General features: G+C 44.6%; 1 protein-coding gene across 1 annotated transcript in view; it reads right to left on the bottom strand.

The window, feature by feature from the left end:
* The window catches only part of LOC129075121 (polycystic kidney disease protein 1-like 2), a 73,285-nt gene that overhangs the window by 3,016 nt on the left and 47,903 nt on the right, over nt 1-22,366 (bottom strand). The window contains 15 exon segments of the mRNA XM_054579097.1: nt 766-897; nt 900-1,036; nt 1,708-1,845; nt 4,737-4,833; nt 6,446-6,541; nt 6,544-6,652; nt 8,871-9,102; nt 12,391-12,598; nt 13,303-13,426; nt 13,428-13,518; nt 14,233-14,432; nt 16,668-16,737; nt 16,740-16,813; nt 18,470-18,645; nt 20,787-20,888. Of these exon segments, the coding sequence (XP_054435072.1) occupies nt 766-897; nt 900-1,036; nt 1,708-1,845; nt 4,737-4,833; nt 6,446-6,541; nt 6,544-6,652; nt 8,871-9,102; nt 12,391-12,598; nt 13,303-13,426; nt 13,428-13,518; nt 14,233-14,432; nt 16,668-16,737; nt 16,740-16,813; nt 18,470-18,645; nt 20,787-20,888 (1,986 nt within the window).

Below are 22,366 nucleotides of genomic sequence, written 5' to 3'. Positions count from 1 at the left end.
TTAGGGGATGGTGGAAGGTGAGAGACTGGGAGACTGGGTGGGGCCAGAGTGAGAATTCAGAAAGAGGTTGGGTTAAGGAACAGGTCAAGATTAAGTGAAGGGTGTCGGAGGAGTGGGAGCCAGGGTTGTGAGGAGAATCATGAACTTGAAGAGGATAGGGGGCATATTTAGATGGAGATCAGGATGTGTCAGAGGGTTTTTGTTTCTCACATTACTTGACACAAAGAAGCTGATAGTTCAGTTTTTTGTTTCAGATACAAAAGATGTGTTTTAAAATGCTGTCAGTGTTAAGGGGCTGAATGAAATGGTGTCAGCTTTGCCTCCTGTAGGGCCAAGCACTGACATGGCCTGCAGATAGGTCCATCCTTACTTCCCTGTCTCTGCCCCAGCTCAAGGACAGAGACTGCCCAACTCATCGCCACCTCCCCCAGTGCAGGAAGCGTGTTCTGTGCGTGTCTGAGCCATCGAGTGTGTCCGGAGCACTGGCACATCCAGGCGAGGACTAGATACAGAAAGGAATTCTTTGCTGGAGGTATTTGGCCCTTTCAGTCTTGAGACTATACCTCCTCACTCTTACCCAACTGAGGTCTCCATTTGGAGTGTCCACTTCATGAGCTCCCAAATGAAAGTGCCTGGACTCAGAAGATCCACTATCTCCCTCAGGTTTCCAGGGTTCCCATAACCCTAATCCCCAGTGTCCCGACACTGAGAAGCCTTTGCTTCCAAAGAGAACCACCCTGAGGTTTTCCCAAAGGAGCCACTCACCACAATGGAGTAAGCCAGGAACATGATGACAGTGACAAAGCCTGAAATGTTCCCCCAGGGACAGTGCAGAGCTGATGTGATCATGTTCATTTTGGAGTTCAGTCTGAGCAGATGCCAAAGTTTCAGGAGGGCAATGATAGCAGTATCAGGAGGGCAATGATGTAACCAAGGGCAGCATCTGCTGCTGCTGTCTCGCCGAAATGGCTCTGCTCACACCCCTTGGAACTCTTCAGTGTGCACATGCTCCTCCTCCTGCACAAACCCCTCGGCTCTGGCCAGGTTCATGCTCACCAGTGAGAAGGCAGGCCACGAGTGCAAGGTCGGTGCTCTCCTCAGGAGCAGGCTTCACCAGTGACCTGGCGGATGACAACGTGGGGGTGTGTACTACACATTCCTGCCGAGGTCCCCATCTTCACTGAGCCTCAGTTGTCCGTGTGGAACCCACTCACCCCCTCCCTTTCCATTGGCTTTCCTCTCTACCCCTGCACTTTCCCCTTCCTTTCCAATGCTTGCCAGGATCCCCTCCCAAAACAACTGTACATTCCCAAATCTGCTTTTGGGGAGCGCAGACTAAGGCATTGAGACTTGAAAGCTCTTGGCCAGAGGGCCAGGGGAAGCCTGTAGGAGGACATAGCCTTTGGGCTGAAAATGAAAGAATGAGAGGACTTAGCCAGAGAAGTGGAGTAAGCACATTCCAGCAGACTACATGGGACAGCTGGGACAAAGGCCTGGGGTCAGGAGGGAACACAGAGTCTCAGAAGCTGTAGAATCCTGTGCCACAAGTTGAGGGCACAAATGGCGGAAAGAGGTGACGTGGTGTGGGTGGATCTACAGTAGGGGATTTGAATTTGATCCTAAGGGTCATGAAGGGCCATTGAGGCACTATTTTTTTTTAAGGATTTTAAATGTAAGGGACAAACATGGATAATCTTGGCTGCATACCCAAGATTTCTCTGATTACGGCAAACACTTTCTATTCCTTGAGATGGGTAGTTTTCATCTTTTCAATATCAGTGGGCAGAGGTGGCTGGTAGACATCCTTTTTGCTGTTTCTCTGCACTTGGAACAAGGCAGAGGGGTCTGTGAAAGCAAGGACACAAGGGCCGTTACCCCCATGGGTGGTAGAACCAGGCTCCACATTTGCAGCCAGGTGTAACCAGGATCCATAGTTCCTCCTCTGGGAGGCATTTCCCAACCCTGCCCTCCATGCTCTGCCCATGCTGTTCCTGCGCCCAGATTCCATCCCTTCTTCTTCAGAGGGAGGATTCTCCTTGTACTGAAAGCAAATACTTCCCCCTCCCTGAAGGGTTACTGATTCCTGGATGCTGCCTTCCTTGTTTTCCTGGACTCGAAGACGGATGCCAACACTTCCAAAACTTTGAAGGGTGGAAGAATGAGCGTAACTAGTATTTCAAAGTCCTGTCATGTCTAATTCCAGTATCTTCTTTTTCAGAACACATTACGAGTTGTGATTTTCACAAATTCACCCATTGGAAGTCTATAACACAATGATTTTAGTAAACTGATGGTAAATTTAAAACAACCCAATTTTAGAACATTTTCATCACCCCCAAAAGTTCCCTCATGTCCCATTGAAGTTAGTCCCCACTTTCCGTTTATTCCAGCCCTCGGCCCCATTAATTTGCTTTCTGTCTCTATAGGCTTTCCTTTTCTGGCTATTTCATATAAATGGAATCATATGTACCTAGTTTCTTGTCTCTGGCATCTTTCAATTAGCATGTTTTGGGGTTCATCCATATTGTATGTATGAGTAGTGAGTTCCTTTTTATTGTTGGTTAGTATTTCATTGTATAGATATACTTACCTTTTTTTATTCACCCATTGATGGATATTTAGATTGTTTCTAGTTTTGGCTAATATGAATAATGCTGCTATGAAATTCAAGTACGTCCATACAAACATTCAAGTTTGTGTGGACGTATATTTTCATTTCTCTTGGGGAGATTCTTAAGAGTGACCAAATATCTTTTGGCTATTTCAAATGAAGCTGCTATGAACATTTGTATATAGGTGCCTTCATGAAAATAAGTCTTCATTTCTGTGGGATAAATCCCCAAGAGTGCAAATCCCGGGCATATGGTAAGTCTATTTTTAGGTTTGAAAGGAACTACTGAACTGCTTCCCAGAGTGGCTGTATCCTTTTTACATTACCTCCAGCAATGTATGAATGCTCCAGTTCTTCCATGTCTTTGTCAGCATTTGATCTTACTCCTTTTTTTCACTTTAGCCATTCTAGTAGGGGTGTACTAACCCAGCTATCTTTTGGATTCATGCCCTTCGTTCACCACCACTGCCAGCACATGTCTTCTCTTGCCTGGACCATTGCAATATTCTTCCTACTGGCCTCCCCACTTCCACTTTTGACTGAATACCTCTGACCTCCAAGAGCAGCCACAGCCATCTTTCTAAGATCATAAACAGACCATGCTGCTCCTATTTAAAATACTTCGAAACCCTAGCATTGACCCAGACCCTACGAGGTCCTGCGCGACCTGCTCCCCACTCACCTGTGTGCCCTCATCTTGAACCATTCTCCCTTCATTTCCCCAAACTTTGGCCACGCTGTCATTTTATTCTTATAAAATGACAAGCTGTGTTCCAACTCAGGGCCTTTGCACATTTCCAGTGAGCAAACTCTCTCTGCCCCCATCAGGAGCCAGCTTAGGTACCACCGCAGCTGAGAGGCCTGCACTGTGTTATCTGCCCAGACCAAGTTCTCATCACAATTCACACTTATATGTCTACTTGTGCATTTAATTATCTAATGTGTCTCCTCCAATGGGCTGTTCATTCCAAGGGCAGCAACCTGTTCCATCAGCCAGTGCTGTGTTGCCTGGGGCTGGGATGGGAGCAGGGGTTGACTTCAAATGGGCAAGAGGGAACTTACGGGGTAATGAAGCTATTCCAAACCTGAATTGCAGTGATAGTCACACAACTCTATAAATTACTAAAATCAATAAATTATACATTACGAGTAGATTTTATGTAAATTATGTTCTCAGGCCATCACACTGCTTAGCACATAGCAAGTACTTCCTGAATAATTGCCGAAGGAATGATTTAATGAATATTTAATTAGTCTGGAGGCTGGCCCTCCTTAGAGAAAAATTACTCTTGTCTTGGGAAGAAGATTTTAATGGACCTTAGGATCTGCAAAGCCAAAACTCTAATTTAGAGTGGAAGAATACAGGCCCATGTGGAGGTAATAACTACACTGCATAATGATGTAGGTACATGGACTTCTGCTAGTGCCTGCTTTATTTTCCCTGAAGGTCAAGTTCTCTGCATAGACTATTAGAGTGTTGATTTTGTTCTGTTTGCTTGTTTGTTTTTATCCTTCTCTTATTTTCAGCACCCTCAGGAGTTTTGCTTTGGAAGTAAGAAATCAGATTAGGGGAAAGGTCATGGTCAGTGGGCTCCTGCAAGAGGTTTCATCTTGACTATATTTTAGTAAAACTATTTACAAAAATAGGTGATAGGCTAGATTTGGTCCCTTGGTTATATATAGTTTGCAGTCTCTTGTCCTAGAACTCTAACTTACCGTGACTCTTTGAAGCGCATCCACAAGCTTGTTTTTTGTTTGTTTGTTTGTTTGTTTGGTCTTTAGTTTAAAGACCAGGGACCTGAGCTTTGCAGAAGAAAGTCGCTTGATTGGGATTACACAGAGAATGACGGCTAACGCAGAGCATGGCGCTCAAGGTGCTCCTTATAGCCAGGGAGTCATGGTTAGGGGTCAGAAAGGCCCAGGTAGAGAAGGAATAAGATTGTTCAAGACAATGAAGGAGCCACTTGTTTCTGGATGGTTTGGTGATGGTTCACCAGTCAGCTGTGAAGTCCTGATGGAGAGCAAAGATCTGAGGCCAGGACTACCCACCCCAGTGGCTGGGCTCTCTAGGGCTTTCTCAGCTTCATCAGATTCCAGGCCCCCACCACCACCTAGGCACCACTACCTGGGCTGGACAGATGTCCTGGGAGAGGGACCAGAGGCTCCTCTTCATCCTCCATGCTCTTTAAGACCAGAGCAAAGAAAGCAGCAAACCCCAGCACCTGGAAAAATACCCACTGTGAACCCCAAACCCATGTTGGGAACTCTCTATCAACTCCTGGTCTGAGATGGGGCTGGATTGGGGCCACATCTGTGTCCCAGGCACAGGAGCCACACTCTGGGGAGGTCAGGTGGGAACCAGCCCATCCTCTGCAAAGAGGGGACATGTTTATGAAGGGTGAGGGCCAGGGCTTGCGGGCACCTGGTTTGCACCCCTAGTGTGGTGAGTTACTCTCCCCTCCTCCCTCCCCTTCTTACTGCATTAAGCGATTAGCTCTCTTATATTACCTCTTCTGTAAGGGTTCAGAACAGGCCTCTCCTGTAATTCTCTTTGGCATGTGAATTATTTGGAGCCGATGGAATCAAGACCATGCAAACTTGAGAAATTGTTACCTCTTTCTTAAATAATTTAAATTAGGGGCCTTGCCCATAATAAGAGTTTATAACCAGAAATAACTTGTTATGACCTATTTGTAAGGCAGAGTAAACTTCTAATTACTGAACATCTGCTCATCCTTCTGCAACGGCCTTCCTCCCTCTGAAGCCCCAAGGTGACCCTTAGCTCAGAATGTCACGTCTACCTCATTTTCCCTTTCTGGCTTTGAACTTCTCATGTATGAGGGTTCTCTCACTCCTTCATGTATACCAGGTTCCCATGCATATGTATGTATTAAATTTGGTTATTTTCTCATGTTAATATATCTCACATAGATTTAACTCTTAGACTAGTTGAAAGACCCTTGAGGGTAGACATAAGTTTTCTTCCCCCACAGTACCTACTGTATACAAGTGTAGTAGGATTTTGTGGTTTGGTTGGGAACAAAATGGCCCAGGACTCTGTTCTCAAAATTCTCAGACTAAGTTGGGGGAGGTGTCAGAAATTGTTGAAGTCTTCTGAAAAAGGCTGTTCAGGACAGGGCAGAGGACCAAAGGGTAGAATGGGGGTAGGGGATTTGGTGGATCTCATAGACATAAAGATTCACAGAAAACATCCCTTCCTTTCTGCATCTTCCCCCCACGCACAGACCCAGTATTCCTTCCACCTGATTTTTTTCGTAGGGAAAGCTGTGACCCGGAACTCCAGGCCAGGGCTCAGTATTTCCTACACCCCAAGAGTAACTTTACATTTCAGAAATAGGAGTGTATCTTCCAATTGTTGTACACATTTAATGACTTGGAGTTTTTATCTGAATGTCAAGTTCTGGTAAATTACTAGTCTGTTTTACAATCAAAGTCTTAGAATTGAGGATATTTTGTATGATTCCTATTTACAAGTGTAGCCTAAGGCAGGATGTTTATGACCTTAACTTCTTAACTTCAGGTTTTCTCATCTATGGAATGGAAGCAGGGTCCTTCCTGAGAGTGATTGTGATGATGAAATGCCAGTATCTCATAAAAACCACCAAGCCTGGCCCAGAGTGAGTGTCCAAGAGCTTGGGTCGTCATGGTCATTATCTTCATTATTGCCCCTGCTCTGGGACCTGCACAGACGTGGTGTCCCATGTAGGTTTGTGTTGAATGAATAGATCAAAGAACAGCTGAAGTAAGGACAGGGCAGCTGGCAGGAGAGAAAGTAAGGGCAGAGGGGAGAAGGGCAGCCACATAGGTTCTGGCCTTCAGAGGCTGGGTGGCAAACACACTCTCCACAAAGGAGATGGCCATGGAGATGAGCCACTTGAGAGAGCTGGTCCGTCCGTAGTGCCGGCCATATATAGCATAGTGAGGAAGGCTGCCATACCACGGGTGGCTGCCACCAGGAGCCAACCCACCAGGACACACCAGCAGGGCAGGCCCTGTGGAGGCTTGCTTATTCTCTGGGAGCTGTAATGGAAAGCGGATATAGTCAGAGTGACACCACCTGCCAGACTCAGTTCAAATCCCACTCCAGACCATCAGCTGAGAGACCTTGGTCTTTCAGATCCTCAAACTCCTCCTCTATACCTTGTACCCACCTCAGAGGGCTATTCTATATTCTATCCTGTATAGATATTATAGAAAATAATATAAACCCCATCGCTTCTCGGCCTTTTGGACCAAGCATAGGATGTTCTTATCAATTTAATAATATAAACCCAGCTACTCCAAAGCGGAGTCGGGGTTGCCATCCTAGAGGATCTATCTTGCACATCGTACTCCTCAACCCTTCGGAATGTTAAAAGAGGGCAAAATAACCTTTGGACTGGGCCTAAAGTAAAGCAACATTGTATTACAAACAGGAAAGCAGACATTAAGACTATTGCCATGGAAATTAAAGACATTCTTTAGAATTAGCATCACTGTGTTAGTTTAGCTGCATCTATAAAAATGCCTTCCTTAGCTTATTAACATCCATGGAAATTCCTCCTATTCATGAACTTATTCCACTTCCCTTTCTTATAAATTCCCCTTGCCTTCAACTCCTAAAGGGAACGCTATTTGGGTTTCTGCCTAAATCAGTGTTTCCTTAGTAGCTATTTTTTTGGATCTCAAATAAAGGCTTGCTTACCTCTCACTTTGACCTTTTATTTTTAGGTTAACACTGTGTGTATTCTATTAAAATTACATTTATTCAGTGCTTACTAGGAGCCAGTCCCCATGGGAAGTGCTTTACACAGACTTGCTTTGTTATTCCTCATGGAAAACCTAGAAGGCTGGTACTATATACTTTTTTAGAAGTTTTCATTATGAGAATTCCTCCATACAAAAATAGCAAGCACAAAGAATTCCCATCAATTTGTTTTAACAACCATCACCACCTTGTCATACTTACATCTAGCCCCACTTTTTTATTTTTTACTTTTTGACGGGGCTATTTAAAATTAAACTCCAGACATAACATAAAATCCCTCGTCACTTCAGAATATTTCTCAATAACAATCATTTTCTTATTGAATTACAGTGCTGTTGTCACACTTAACAAAATTAACAGTAATTCCTTAATGTCATCAATAACCTGTCTATATTCAAATAAAGGGCAACAGAGTTTGCCACCCCCAAAATACACTTCTTCGGGGATATTGATTATTTTAGAGTGGTTATTTTTAAGAAAGAGCAGATGAAGGAGAAGCTCTCAAAATCAAGTAGAAGTTACCCTTTGTAAAAGGACTTTAACATTTGTAAGGAAAATTTCCATTTGTAATGGTGTTCTCCTCACTGTACCAAGGAAGAGGAAGATATGAGAATCTCTAGAAACTTATCAATGGAGAAGGAAGGACTTAAATCTGCATAACAATATTAGTCTTGTTTACTGTGCTTTTCCTGGTAGCCCCCCCAATCCCATAGCTGATACCCCATCCATAACGTCTTTTGCCTTAAGCTGAAGGTGGTATTTAAAGTGATGGCTTTTGCCATTTTGGTTAGTTACTTAGTGTTGCTGTGCTTCTCCCATGTAAACAGGTGATATACATGTAATTAAAACTTAACTTGGCCCTGGCTGGGTAGCTCGGTTAGAGCTTTATCTCCATACACCAAGGTTGCGGATTTGATCTTGGGTGAGGGCACATCCAAGAAGCAACCAGTGAATGCACAGATAAATGTTTCTCTCTCTCTCTCTCTCTCTCAAGTCAATATATAAAAAAAAGTTTTAATGTGAAAAAAAACCCCAAAACCTTAATTTTTCCCCCCTGCTAATCTGTATCATGTCAATTTAATTATCTGACTAGCCAGAAGAACCCTGAAGGGTAAAGGAAAAAAAAAATTTCCCATACACAAATTTCACTGGTTATCTTAAAAAACATTTTATTTTAAGTTCAAATCAGGAGATAGGCATTCTCATTTGCATTTTATAGATGAGGAAACTGTGGCTCAGAGAAGTTGAAGGACTTGTCTATGGGCCCACAGCTAGGAAACAGCCCACTTAAAATGGTTACGAACTGCAAAATGCTTTACAAAGAACTGTAAATGCCTTCTTGTTCAAAGCCCTTGTCCCAGAATTTGTGCAGAAATCCTGAATCTTTTCTGCCTGGGGAGAGCTGGGTGAGCATCCTTTCAGGGTTACTTGGAAGTCCTCTCCCCACAGGCCTCAGGCTGAGGTGGGGCAGCATCCAGGGGAATGGATTACCTGGTATATGCTGGAGGTGGCAGAGTGTCCAGCTGCCCCCTGAGGCAGCTCTTCAGGGTCTGCAGCTGCCTGAGGGCCCGGGTATAGCCCTGGCGATGGGGGAAGCCTCTGGGACCCACCATCCGCAGCTCTTGTTCCACATGCTCCAGCCGAAGGTAGAGACACTGCCTGTACACACTGTTCTTCCAAGAGTCACTTGAGCCCACCTCACGTGGCAGGCATTGCATTTTGTCTAGAAGACAAGGGAGAGAGAGAGCATCCCCTCATGCTGAGTGACAGAGTAGACTCCCTGCAAGAATAGTGTTGGGTGGGTGGAGGTGGAAGAGGGTATGGTGGGGATAAGTGATAACGGGAAAATACAATAAAAAATAATGTAAAATAAAACAGTAGTGTTAGTGACAACTTTTTTGCATCAAGCACTTACTATGTGCCAAGCCACAAGAAATCTGAGGTCCAGAAGATGGGGTAAGGTACTAGGCTCATTTGGCCAGTTAGGGATTTGAATGTTCCCCATATAGCATTTTATTAAGGGCATTTTCGAAATTTCCTTAAACATAGAAGAGAAGAAAATAATATTACTATCACCCTGCTGTAGCTGTTACCAACATTTTGCCAATCTTGTTTCACTCTGCCCCCAACTTTTTCTGGAGTACCTCAAAGCAAATCTCAAGCATAGGGTTATCTCATCTGCAAATATTTTAATATGCACAAGATTTGAATTTGAACCCAGGTTCACCTGGTGCCGAAGATGGTCAGTCTTAATCTTTTGTTTTTAACTTTTTTAAATTATGACAAATTTTAAAGTTACAGAAGTAGAGAGAATTATGAGATGAATTGCATATACCCACTGCTCAAAATTACCTACTCATGGCCAGTCCTGTTTCACCTGCACTTCACCCACTCTCTCCATTTGGGTTATTTAAAAGCAAATTCCAAGCCTCATGTCGCATCTCTAAATACTGTAATACGCTTTTATAGAAGATAACGTCTCTCTCTCTCTTTTTTTTAATCCTAACATGAGGATATGTCTGTTGATCTGAGAGAGAGACACCAGTGTGAGAGAGAAACATTGATATGTTGCCTCCCACATGACCAGGGATTGAACCGGTGACCTAGGTATGCATCCTAACTGGGAATCAAACCCGCAACCTTTTGGTGTACAGGACAGTGCTCCAACCAACTGAGCCACCAGGCCAGGGAAAAGATAAGATCTCTTTAAAAACAAAAACCAGCCCCTGGCTGATGTGGCTCAGTGAACTGAGCCCCGCCCTGCGAACACGCGAGGCAACCACACAGTGATGTTTCTGTCCCTCTCTTTCCCCCTCACTTCCCCTCTGTCTAAAAATAAATAAATAAAATATTTAAAAATAAAAATAAAAACAAAAACCAGGGTGGGAGGCAGAGATGGGGGGAAATGGCGAGGGGAAATGGAGACAACTATGCTTGAACAATAATAATTAAAAACCCCAGGATGTCATTATCAGTCTTTAAAATGATTAATGATAATCCCTTAATAGCATCAAATATCCAGTCAGTAGTCAAGTTTTACCCTATGATCTCTACAGTGGTTTTGTTCAAATTTCAGCTTCCTAAAAAATTTTTTTAAACTTTTTTTTTGTTTTTTGTTTTGTTTGATTTATTTTTCTTTTGTTCTTTCTTTCTTTTCTTTTTTTTTTTTTTGTTTTTGTTTTAAAGGGGTAATACATGTTTATTGCAAAAAAAATTTTTTTTCAACATTTCTATTGTTTCCTGTGCATTTTAAGGGAAACCTGACCTTACTAGGCAGAACCAGCCAGGCCTGGGACCCTGGATCCTGAGCTCAGAGGCTCCACCCAGGGACGCATTCTCCTGGGGCAATAAGAGCCTGGAGGCATCCACGCCCCATGATTCTTATCCAGTCACCAGTGAGAAGTGAAAGCAAAAGCGGCTATAGCTGGCTTGGACTTGAGGTTGGTAAAGGCCTAGGGCAACATCAGCTCCTCCTCCCTCTGACCCAAGCCTCCTCCCAAACCCTCCTGACTTGGGACCGCCTCGCTGAAGCTCCAGCGAAAGGCTCTAGCATCAACAGCCTTCCTGTTGCAAGAGTTCTGGCAATGTTTCTGAAAGATGCCATCACTCCCAATCATAACACCAATTAATTACTGAATACCTGCTTTGTGTCAGGCTGTGGTCTAAGTGTTACATGTGTCTTATGATCTGATTCAGTCCTTGCAACAAGCCAATGAGTTAGGTGGATCCATACTTCCACTATTTTAATTAAGTTTAATTCAGACAGCCCCCTGTGGTGAATGTGGTTGTCATATTAGACAGCACAGATAAAGAACTGTAGGAAGTTGTATTAGACAGTCTGTGTAAACACTGGCAGCATTGATCTGGGTAGAAGATGGACAGGAAAGTGGCAAGAGGGGAGTCAGAGACTAATTCAAACCAGAATAATGTGCCATACAAAAAACTAAATAAAAATGAAACCATGCCACCACATTCTAACTGAATGTTGTCTCAAAAGGCTCTGAGTTTGAGGCCTGCTATCTCTCTGCCAAACAGAGGTTAGCAAGTGTTAAAGACACAATAATACCAAACTAAGACCTTTACCTTGACTTAATTAGGAGGACTGGGAAGAGAATGGAGAAGGAACATCTTTTTCACTCTGCGATTCAATGTTTTTTAACGTTTTTGTACTGCCCTGTGTATGATCTGTGTCCTGTCCCACACATTTGCAAATGGATCTGGTTTGACTTTGCATCCCCCAAGTACTTTACAGAAAAAGAAACTAAAGCACAGAGAACTGATGTAATTTGTCCAAGGTTACACAGCTCATTGAATGGCAGAGCCAGTACCCAGACATGGTTTTTTGAGTGGCCCGAGCTGTCAGGTTGGGCAGTGCTCCTCTTAACTAGATACAGAGGAAGAACGTGGCTCTTTGCCGTGCATTCTGTAATGACCTCTTATGCTGTGGTCATCCCATGTGTGTTTGTTGCATGCTCTATGTGTGTTGCATGGGGCCAGGTACTGGGGACTCAGTAGAGACAAGATAATCACATGGCTCCCACCTCACAGAGCTCATGTTCTGGGAAGGATGGTGCAGACTTCAAAGAACACACAATTTGTATTTTGGCAATAAGCAGTGTGAAAGCAATGTAAAAGAAGCTTCAGGGCCAAAGAACGTGTGGCTGGAAACCCTGCTGTTGGCTGGGGACTTGAGTTACTCCTCTGAGGAAGGGATGCTTAAACCCAGGCCATAGTGTGAGTGGGACTTAGCCAAGTGAGCAGAGGAAAAAGTACATTCTAGATTAAAGGACTAGCAAGAGTGAAGGCCTTTAGTGGGAAGGCAGCTTGGCATTGCGAAGAGAACAGGGTGCCTATGGTACTGAGACAGAGGCAGTGGCAAGTGGTTGGAATGAAGGCTGGTGAGGGAGACTCTGGTAGAACTTCTTGACCCCTTAGGGATATAGACATGCCCTCAGTCCTGCTTCCATCTGGCTCCAGCAAGCCCTGTCAGCACAGAAACATCAGGACTTACCTTTCACTTGTACTGACCCAAGAGTGAACATTAACAGGTCCTCTCTCTGTTTGGCTTCTTCCCAGAACATCTGCCCTGCCATGTTCTGCAGACAGATGATGTCTTCCAGCAAGGCCAGAAGTTGGTTGATGTCCATCAAGCCCCAGCCTGAGGCAGGGGATGGCACCTTTAGAGCTTTCAACAGGGAGCTGACAAGTCTCCACATATCCTGCAAGTCAAACCAGGTAGGGTAAAGGGACATAAGTTACAGGTAAGGGGGGCAGCCAAGTGGTCAGTAGTATCCGCCCTGGGGCTGGACAGTCTGGGTTTGAATCCCGGCTCTGCCCACTGAGAAATGATGATGGGCCATCCTGAGCTTCCTTTTGTCACCTATAAAATCCCTCTCCTAGGATTTAAACTGATGCATTCCAGGCTGTATTTCTCAGAATGTAACACATAGTAGGTGCTCAATAAATGCTTATTGAGTGCATGAGTGCAGTTCCTTCTACAGGCTTCCACTCTGTAATCTATAATAAAGGTATATTTTGTACATGGTAGACACCCCAAAATTGTGCATGTATGCATGTGTGTTTATAGTAGGTATTTGCATATCTATGTGCATATGTGTAAACATTTATAAATTTGTCTATGTGTGCATGCTTGTGGAGATATGTGAATGTGTATATATGTAAGTGTGTGTCTGTGTATACCTGTATGCATGTACATGTTTGTAGGTATGTTTCTGTGGTGTGTGTATATGCATATATGTGTAGGTACACATGTGTAAATGCATGCATGTGTATATGCAGTTGATGAATCTTGATGACTGTTGCTGTCAGACAACATGGGCTTGTCAAGCCCCAAGCCTTAGTCCCTACCCCAGCTTCCGTCCAGGCTGGAGTACCTCCAATACCACCAAGGTTGAGGACATACCTTGGTCACTGCTTCAGTTGCCAGAAGGCCATCCTCCATGAGCTGTGGTGAGGGGGCTGGGCTGGGAGACCCCCTGTCCCATTTCCCAGGGTTCTGCTCCTTAGTGACCCGAGGATGGGTGTTTCAAAGATCTGAACCATCGGAGGTTAATGGGGAACATGAGGAGAGAGCTCTCCAGTCCAATCATCACTTCTTGCCAAGTGAATTCAATTTTACCTGGGGCAGAGGGAGGGAAAGGGTCAATGGAAGTGGCTGTGCAGTAAGCCACTTGGCTGTCCCCTTACCTGTAGCTTACATCCCCTTACCCTACCTGGTTTGACTTGCCCGAGGAGAGGTCTAGCCCTTGAATTGCTCCTGAGAAGTGACCTCTAAGTCCTGGGGGTGTCCTGCCTAGTAGGTACGGCTTTGTTTATTGGGCGTGTTGGGCCATGCTGTATAGTCTAAGCTAACAGTGCAATTTATGATGGGGACCTTGGCCACATGGTATTACTTCAACCCCTGGAGGGTCTGGAGGCTTAGGTCAGCCATGCAGGGGGTCAGCCGCATCTGTGTGAGAAAGCCCCAAAAAAACTCTGGACAACCAAGGCTTGGGTGAGCACCCTGGTTGGCAGTACTCTGTGTGTATTGTCACATATCATTATCAGGAGTGAGCACTGTCCACCGCTCCACTGGGAGGAGACAATTGGAAGCTCCACAGTTGTCTCTCCTGGACCCTGCCTCACTAAAACCTTCCCTGGTTTTAACTTGTATTTTTTTTCCTCCGTAATAAGTATGACTATAATGGTGCTCCTGACTTCTGTGAGCCCTTCTAGTGAATGACTGAATGCTGGGAGTGGTCTCGGGAGCCCTGGAATTGTGTGGCCTTTCTAGGACAGTGACAGCTCAGGTCCACCAGCCACGAGCCCAGACTGCCATGACAGTGGGGATTACCCAAGTCCATTTTTTGCTCAGCTGGGTCCTTGAGGACACCCCAGAACATGATGCTGGTCAGCATGGTGCAAAGGAGCAGGGAGAAGCTGCAAGACACCCTCTGGACGTGGGTGAAGTTGCTCCAGGCTGAGCAGCTGAAGATGGAATACCAAATGTGTCCATCCTGGAAGCCCATGCAGGCCTTCATGAAAAACAGGTGTCTGTGGACAGGCAGGGAGAGAGGGACAGGCAGTCAAGGAGAGGGGAATGGGAGAAGGTTGGTCTCTTTGGAACAACCTTGGGATGAGAGGGTGGGATTTGTTTCTATGATTTATCATCTATTTCTATATTGTAAAAGAAATATAGCCTCATGGCAGCATCACTTAGAGTTAATGATGGGGACTCTGGACAGAGTGGGTTGGAATCCTAGACTGCCCTCTTACTAGCTGTGTGACCTCAGGCAAGTCACTTTACTCCGTGCACCTCAATTTACTCATCTCTAAAATGGGAGTAATAACAGATCCTGCCTCACCAAATTGTTGAAAGAATGAAAAGTTATCATTTTTGGAAAGTATTTGGCAAAGTAGCTGGCATGTAGGTGAGTGTTCTTCAGTGTAAGCAATGATTATTTTTGTTATATTTTTAATGTAATAATATAACTATAACACTATTACATTTGTTATACTTAGAGCATTAAAAAATAGTGGTTAAAAATTCCAGGTTCTGGGTTCAGACTCAGTTTGAGAGAATAAAAATTAACAAGACAGGACCTCTGAAAATGGTACCACATTCTCCTTCATCCATATTATTTCTCTATGAATACAATTTGTTTAACCACAGCAGCTCTTCAAGCGCCCAGATTCTCCTGAGACTGCGCAGAGCTGATATTCCCAGCTGGCTCTGTTCTTATTGCTCAGTGCCAGCACCCTCAGGATTGTACAATACTGGGACTGTCACTCTGGGGTGTGTGGGTGGCTTAGACTCCGAGTAAAGGTACATAAAGAGAGAGGTCAGTTGCCAACAGCAATGATTTCCGCATGATTGTTCTATTCCTTCAATGAGTATTTGGTGATCCTGGTTGCTGCATGCCAGGTTCTCTGCTGGGCACCAGGGATTCATGGAGGAATGACACTGTCCTGCCTTTAGAGAACTCTTGTCTAGCTTTCAGGCATCACACATTTTGATACAATTGGAGGATAGTATTTGCTCTTGTAACTGCGCACTTACTCTGAGCCGCTCACTGTGCTAAGCATATTATACATCATTTCATGGGACCTGCACAAGTCCCTTTAGGGATAGGCACATTGGACAACTCATTTTTCAGATGTGGAAGCTGAGACTCGGAAAGGTGAGGGACTTATCCAAGGTCATGCAGCAAGTCAGTAGTGGGCATGTGGGACTTTGCAGCCCATCTCATGTGTTTGTTATCGGTCTTGGGATCCAGGTCTCTCTGATTCAGACTTTTTCTCCCTTGGAGGTTGAGCTGCTGCTCACAGTGGCAGCTGGGAGGAAAAGTCAGCTTTTAGTAAATGCACTGGAAACAGATTTTTTTAAAAACCTAACTCAAAAGTCATTTGAAGTAGAGGTCACAAAATCAAATGCTTAAGGGGGTCCAGGTAGATGTAAATAAATCAAGTAAATGAGTGAAGTGGGTTGGAAGTCATGAAATAGGGCGTGGTGAGGGCTGTGGTAAACAGGAGAGCACATGGTCCCTGCAACAGGAAGGCTGGTCCAGCATTCTGGTGTCATGAAGGAACACTGGGTCAGCGTTTCCATACTTGCCCTTTTTTCGGTGAAGTCTCTTGACTGGAAACAGACTTAACGTCCGTTGATAAGAGAATGGTTGAATGTGTTGTGGGACATTCATTCTATGGAATATTATGCAGCCAATAAGGAAAAGTTTGATCTAAACATACTCTCCTGGAAGGATGTTCATGTTATATCATTAAAGAAAAACACGGCGTATTTTAAGAGAGAAAATAAACAACAATCTATGGTGTTATATGTATGCGTACATTTGTACCTGCTTTTATGTGTTTGGAGACAGACATGGAAGGAAGTAAAGCAAAGTGAGACAAATGCTCAAAGATTCAACTAGTGTGACATAACATGAAGAAAAAACCCCACATGTCCAGACATTGAATCACCATTCAAATCAGACTGTTCACACATACAAAAATATTATTCTGTGACATTCATAAGGAAATACACATAACTGTTTCAAACATTTTCACCACCTTGAAGAGCATTCTATCTTGGAGGATCCATGTCCCTCCAGGGCCTTTCAATCCGAACAAGAAAAACTGATTGTTCATTCATGTCACACACTCAAAGCTACCCAGCCCTGATAGCTGAAATGTGTTTTTATTTGGCTGTGACTGGATTGTGATGCAACTTCCCTAGAAATGAAAGAAAAAGTAAAGAGTATTTGCTTAAAATGAAAAAAAAAAAAGTACCTGAATTCTTTCCTGTCCTGCTCTGTGGCAACTGGAAATACTTTGTCAAGGACACAGTCTCCGACATCGAGGATAGCCACGAGTTGCAGAGGAAATACCACTTCTGATCCACCGCCAGGTCATGCACCAGCACGCGGCTTAGGTAGCTGGAGAAAGGACCCACACTTTTGAGGACAAGGTCAGGAGACAAGACTTCTTTGGACACCACAAAGTTAACACCTTTGCAAACCTGAGCCCAAGAACAAGAGCGCCTGTCAAGAGAGACTTTTATATTTTTCTTCACTGTTCTTCGTGCCTTGATCAAAATGTCCAATCAGTAGGTGAATTTGGCCTCGTGTGGAGAGCCCAGCTGTTGAAGGCTGCCATGTTTTCACAGATATGCTGCAAGAGGGTGCATTCTGAAACCATTAACCCCAACACTGGGCAGCAAGTGCAGGGCCAGTACCCTGACACAAGCGAGGAAAGCCAAGTTGTCTAAATGTGTGTGTTCAGGGAGATGCAGGCTTAAGTACTCAGAATGTGATCCTCCTGCAAGCGTCTACCAAGAAAGTGAGCCTACCGTCTAACTGGGACTCAGGACTTCGAGTTAGGTGTTTGAAGCCTGGGAGAGAAATGAAATCATCTTGTCTCTGCTTGGATGTCAGATCCAGAAGCAGCCAATTCCCCTGTTGCCTTACAGCCAATAAGAATAGTAATGATATCAGTAGCCACTCTTTATTGAGCGCTTACTGCATAATGGGGACTGTAGTAGGAAGCTCTTAACATGCATTTTCTCACTTCTGGAAGGATAGCCCTGTCAGGCATGCCAGAACCACATCTTTTGAGGTCACACGCCCTCCTGGGGAGGCTGACATCCAGTGACTGATGGGTGCAGTGTCTGGGCATGATCAAGATCTAGGCATCTCAACCCAATTCAGGACAGCGTCAGAGCTCCCTGGGGGGTCAGCCGGGCTCTTGGGCTATCATTGGGCTGCAGTGAAACTCTTCCCCCTGTGTTCATCCTGCTTCCTTCCCTCCCTTCCCAAAGGCTGGCCGCAGACACTCCTTAATAACAACCTTGCATGCTCAACTCCAACTCAGCGTCTGCTTCATAGGAACCAACTTGCAACTGAGGCACTTGAAGTATTAATGTTTAACCCCTTAGGTAAATCAGAGACAGCAATAAAAATGCTGTGTTTTTCTAAAGCTGCCAGCTGATGACGGGTGGTCAGGCTGGAAACCACTTATCTGGGTCACTAGCTTTGACCTCAGCAGAATGGGGAGGAGTCTTGGCTCTGCGCTTGCCAGCTGTGTGACTTTGCACAAGTCATCCTCCCTGAGCTTAGATTTTCCCACCTGTTAAATGAGGATAATAACAGTATGTATCCCTGAGAGTCATTGTGAAGATGACCTTAGTTTCATGTTCAGCAGCAGCAGCTTCTTCTAGCAGAGAATCAGCTCAATGTCTCATTTAGTCTCCTCTTATTGATCGGAGTTTGTCTTCATGATAGGCACTTATCTCCATTTTACAGAGAGGGAAACAAGGAGTTAAATGATAGGTTGATGCTGAAAAAGTGCCAAGGGTGGCGCTACACTGGACCCCAGGTCTGCAACTTTTAGTTTCTCTCCTAGATACTAATTCAATCTGTATGGCCCCTGGACTGGTGGTCCTCTCTGACACTCAGTTTCCTTATCTGTGAAATAGGGATCCATTCTGTGTGTCGTGCAGAGGCTTGTGAGGATCAGCAGCACAGCAAATGCTCAGTGCCCAGCCCTGGCCCAGCACTTAGTAGGTTCTCATGGTTTGCTCACCCCTGACTCACCAAGATGGCTGGTCCCCTGAGTTGTCATGCCACAGCCGCAGGCGCAGTTCTCCCAGAGGGAACAGGGTGGAGAGTAAGAAGACAGCTACTCCTCCTCGTTCAAAAACTGGGATGTCAGGGTCTGACAGGTTGTGGGGCTCACTCTCTCCATCCAGACCATAAAGGGTGGTAGTCACCTGAAATCCAGAGACCAGGAGTGGCCAACTCCACTTGGTAACCAACACCCACTGGCTGGCCGTATTTCATTAAAAGTGTCCAAAAAACAAAGAAAATCAACAAAGCATAGCCCTTTTTCCCTCTCCTCTCCTCCCACCTTGGACCTGCCTGGTTATTCTTTAGTTGTGTAAAGATTTGGGGTGACGCTATCTACATTCATGTCTTCAAGATGAGTTTTACTCGTAAAATGCTTCCTGGTGGCCTTTTCAAACTTCCCATACATATATTTATAAGGGCTGTAGAGCAGGAACTGGTCGTCCCCGCGCCCCCCCCCCCCCAACCCAATTATATTCCCAGTGTCCGCCAGAGGGCCTGGCCCTGGGACATGAATGAATGAGTGCCCACTATTTTGAAAATACATATTCTCAGGCCCTGCTCCACACCTTCCAGGTAAGAATATTGGGACAGGGTCCAGGAGTCTGTGTCTGAGGCTATTCAGGTGATGCTAATGGGCCTGATTTTCTAAGCTAAAAAGAGCTGCAGTCGATGCTGCCTGGACTCGGCTGACATCCCTCAGCCTCATCACTGCAGCACTCCCTGTGCTCACATCCAACTGCTGGCAGCTGTGTTTCTCCCCAGCCGTGTCTTTGGCTGTTCGAGTAGCGGGCCAGAAAGTGCCAGAGAATGAATGGCCCCTGCAAGTGACCCTCCATCAGTGACTGATGGGATTGGTGCATAAGTACCCCAGCTCCCTCAGCTCTCTGCTGGGATGACGGTGAAGCCCACATTTCTCACTGTCTGTCAGAGTCCCTAAGTGCGATTAGGCTCCAGGTACCCAAAAGGGTAACATGTTAATAATGCAATCTTTATTGGTTTCTTCCCTTCCCTGTCTGCTTCCCACTTCCCTGCGGGGACATCCTAGGATCCCCTCTCAAGTCAATTACTTATACTCGAATCCTTGTTTTAGAATCTGCTTCTATAGCAGGATGTCTCCACTATAGATTCCCTAGGCTGGATAATTTCTGGCTCTGGGGGCTGTTCTGTGCATTGTATGATGCACCCGTGGCCTCTACTCACTAGATGCTAGTCGCATCTCCCAAATTGTTGACCACCAAAAATGCCTCCAACATCACCGCCTGTCTGCCTGGGGCAGCATCGCTGCTAGCTGAGAACCACTGTGCTAGGGGAAATGAAACTAAAACAGTATGAGATTGAAATGTGACTGCAGCTCTCCACAAAGAGAAATGGCCTGTGCATCACAGGTTTTACTGCCTGTTAAGGTTGACTCTTCAGTGTCAAACAAGTGAGATGGCCGTTCCATTAGACAGGTGCAATTGATTCCTCTGTTTACTTAACAAATAGTTACTGGCATTTACTCTATTTTAGACAGCTGGTTGAAGACCTAAGCCATAGCAATAAATAAAAAACAATTTCTAAAAGAAAAATAACATAAATATGTACATTAATAAGATTAAAAAAATAAAAAAGTAAACAAATAAGTGCCCTGCACGAATAAAGTCTAATGTCATTTTTGAGAAAACAATGGAGGTTTTTCCAGGACAGAAACAACCACAGGTCCAGAAACAACCTGCTGTATGCCTCACAGCTAAATGTTCAAGGATTTCGGAGAACACATAAATATGTGAAATTGTTTCTTTACTACCTTCAGTCAGGCTGTTCAAGGAACGATGGGCTCAGTTTGACCTCTTAGCTGGATGCCAGCTAATCAGTTCACCTTAAAAATGTAATTTAAGACTCATTGTTTTCAAATGGTGGGCATTTTTTCTCTTTCCTTTTTCACCTCTCTATTGTAAATTCTACTTTCCTTTATTCATTGATCAATTTACTAACTGTTCTTTTTCACATGCAAAATTTGCATGCAAGTAACCAACTAACTGTCTGAGTTATTCTTTGATGGGGGTAAAAGAGATGACAAGTGGCACTATGCTAGACCCCAAGTCTCTGTGAACTTCTTTTTCTTTTTAAAAATTTAGGGTGATGTTCTGTTTGACAAAAGGATTCTTTCCTATTAAAAAAAAGCAAGAAATTTTAAAAAACCCATAGTACCAGATCCACAGTGCTAAAGTAACCCAATGACAAAGTGGCAAGCGCTTTGCTGAGTGCAACGTGCTGATTGAAGGGATCTTGCATGGCCAGGTACCTTTGAGGAAGTAGCTGCCCCTCTCCAGTGTCCAGTGTAGACTGTCACCGGGTAGTGGTACTGGGCAAAGGGATCATTGTCCTCCAGCACTGTGATCTTCACCTGGACAGAAGGACTGAGTTAGGAGGGCTCTGCTCAGGGGGTTTATCCACTGCACAGCAGCCAAGAGTCAGCCAGGTATTTATGACAATTAAAGAAGGAAAGCAAAATTATGTGTGCTGTTTATTCATTACATTGGTGAAGATCGAGTAAAAACTAAAACTTTTAAAATAAAAAGTACAAAATGCATTTGTTATTAAATGTGTCCCAAAATAGTCAAATTGGAAATTAGTTTGGTATTAAGCCGAGAATGGTTAATGTTTGATCTGGTGGAATTATACAAACTCTGTTTCTATATAATTTCTCATAGCATTGAGAACCATATTCTGCCTCTAAGGGAATTTAAAAAGAATGAATATTAAGGTAGTTAAGCACACAAAAAAAAAATTTTAAAGTTGGAGTCAGCCAGAGACTGCAGGGCATTCTGTGATGAGCCACCCAGATCTCTTGTCAGTGGAGGGCTCGTTGACCCAGTTACTGAGGTGCTGTTGTCAGGGATGCAAGAGCCACCTCTGTTGAGGTCGTATACCCTCCTGGGGAGGCTAGTGTCCAATGGCATATTGATGTGGTGCCTGGGTGTGAGCAAGACTTGGGCATCTCAACCAATTCTGGAGAACTCCCGAGTTCTCCATGTGGCTGGCTGGGCTGTTGGCAGGCTGCATACCAGCTCAGCTCCCTCTGTTCATCCTGTCTCCTTCCCTCCCTTCCCATGGGCTGATCCCAGACACTCCTTGAAAAACACCTTGCATGCTCAACTACATCTCAGAGTCTGCTTTGTGGGAACCAACCTACAGCTGAGGCACTTAAAGTATTAATGTTTAATCCCTTGAGGAAACAAAGACAGCAGTATAAGTGCTGCAACTATTTATTTCTTATCATCTTAGCATCCGAGAGGTGTTACTGTGTGTGGGGAGGACAGAGAATGGAGAACGTTTCAGAGCTTTGCAATTGCACATTTGCATTCATTTATGTGCTCACTCAGACTCTCACAAGTATCGATTGAAGGCTCATTATGTGTCAGACAGGGAACATATATTGGAAAAGTAATCAGAACTTTGTTGTTGCCTTTGTTGTTTGACCTTGTTTCTATCCTCAGACCTGTCTTATTGTCAGGCATTTCTGGGTTTCAGTTCTGGCTCCCAGGAGAGTAGCTTTCTACCAGCTAATTGCACTCTCTGATCCTTGGTTGCCTCCTCTGTAAGATGATACAGGTATTGTGCAGTGAAGGGTGAACTCAACAGGTTTAGGTTGTCCAAACCCTGCACATTTTAAAGAAAGGACTGCCTCTTGGCCAGATCCTGAAAGATAACCCGTAAGTCCTCAGAAGAGCCGGCATTATGAGTGTCTTTGAATCCCTGGCGCCCTGGGCGACAGCAGATGGTCTATGCTAACAATGTGATTTATGGTGAGGGCTGTGGGCCATGTTTGACTCCTGGGCAGGAGTGGGGGTGGTTTGCTGGAGACTGTGTAATGAAAGTCAG

Source organism: Pteronotus mesoamericanus, unplaced genomic scaffold (assembly GCF_021234165.1).
Source record: "Pteronotus mesoamericanus isolate MK-2021 breed Mesoamerican mustached bat unplaced genomic scaffold, CSHL_Meso_final contig_52, whole genome shotgun sequence".
NCBI classification, from domain to species: Eukaryota; Metazoa; Chordata; class Mammalia; order Chiroptera; family Mormoopidae; genus Pteronotus; species Pteronotus mesoamericanus.
The sequence above is the reverse complement of the archived record's forward strand: the minus strand, read 5'-3'. Positions and strand labels throughout refer to the sequence as shown.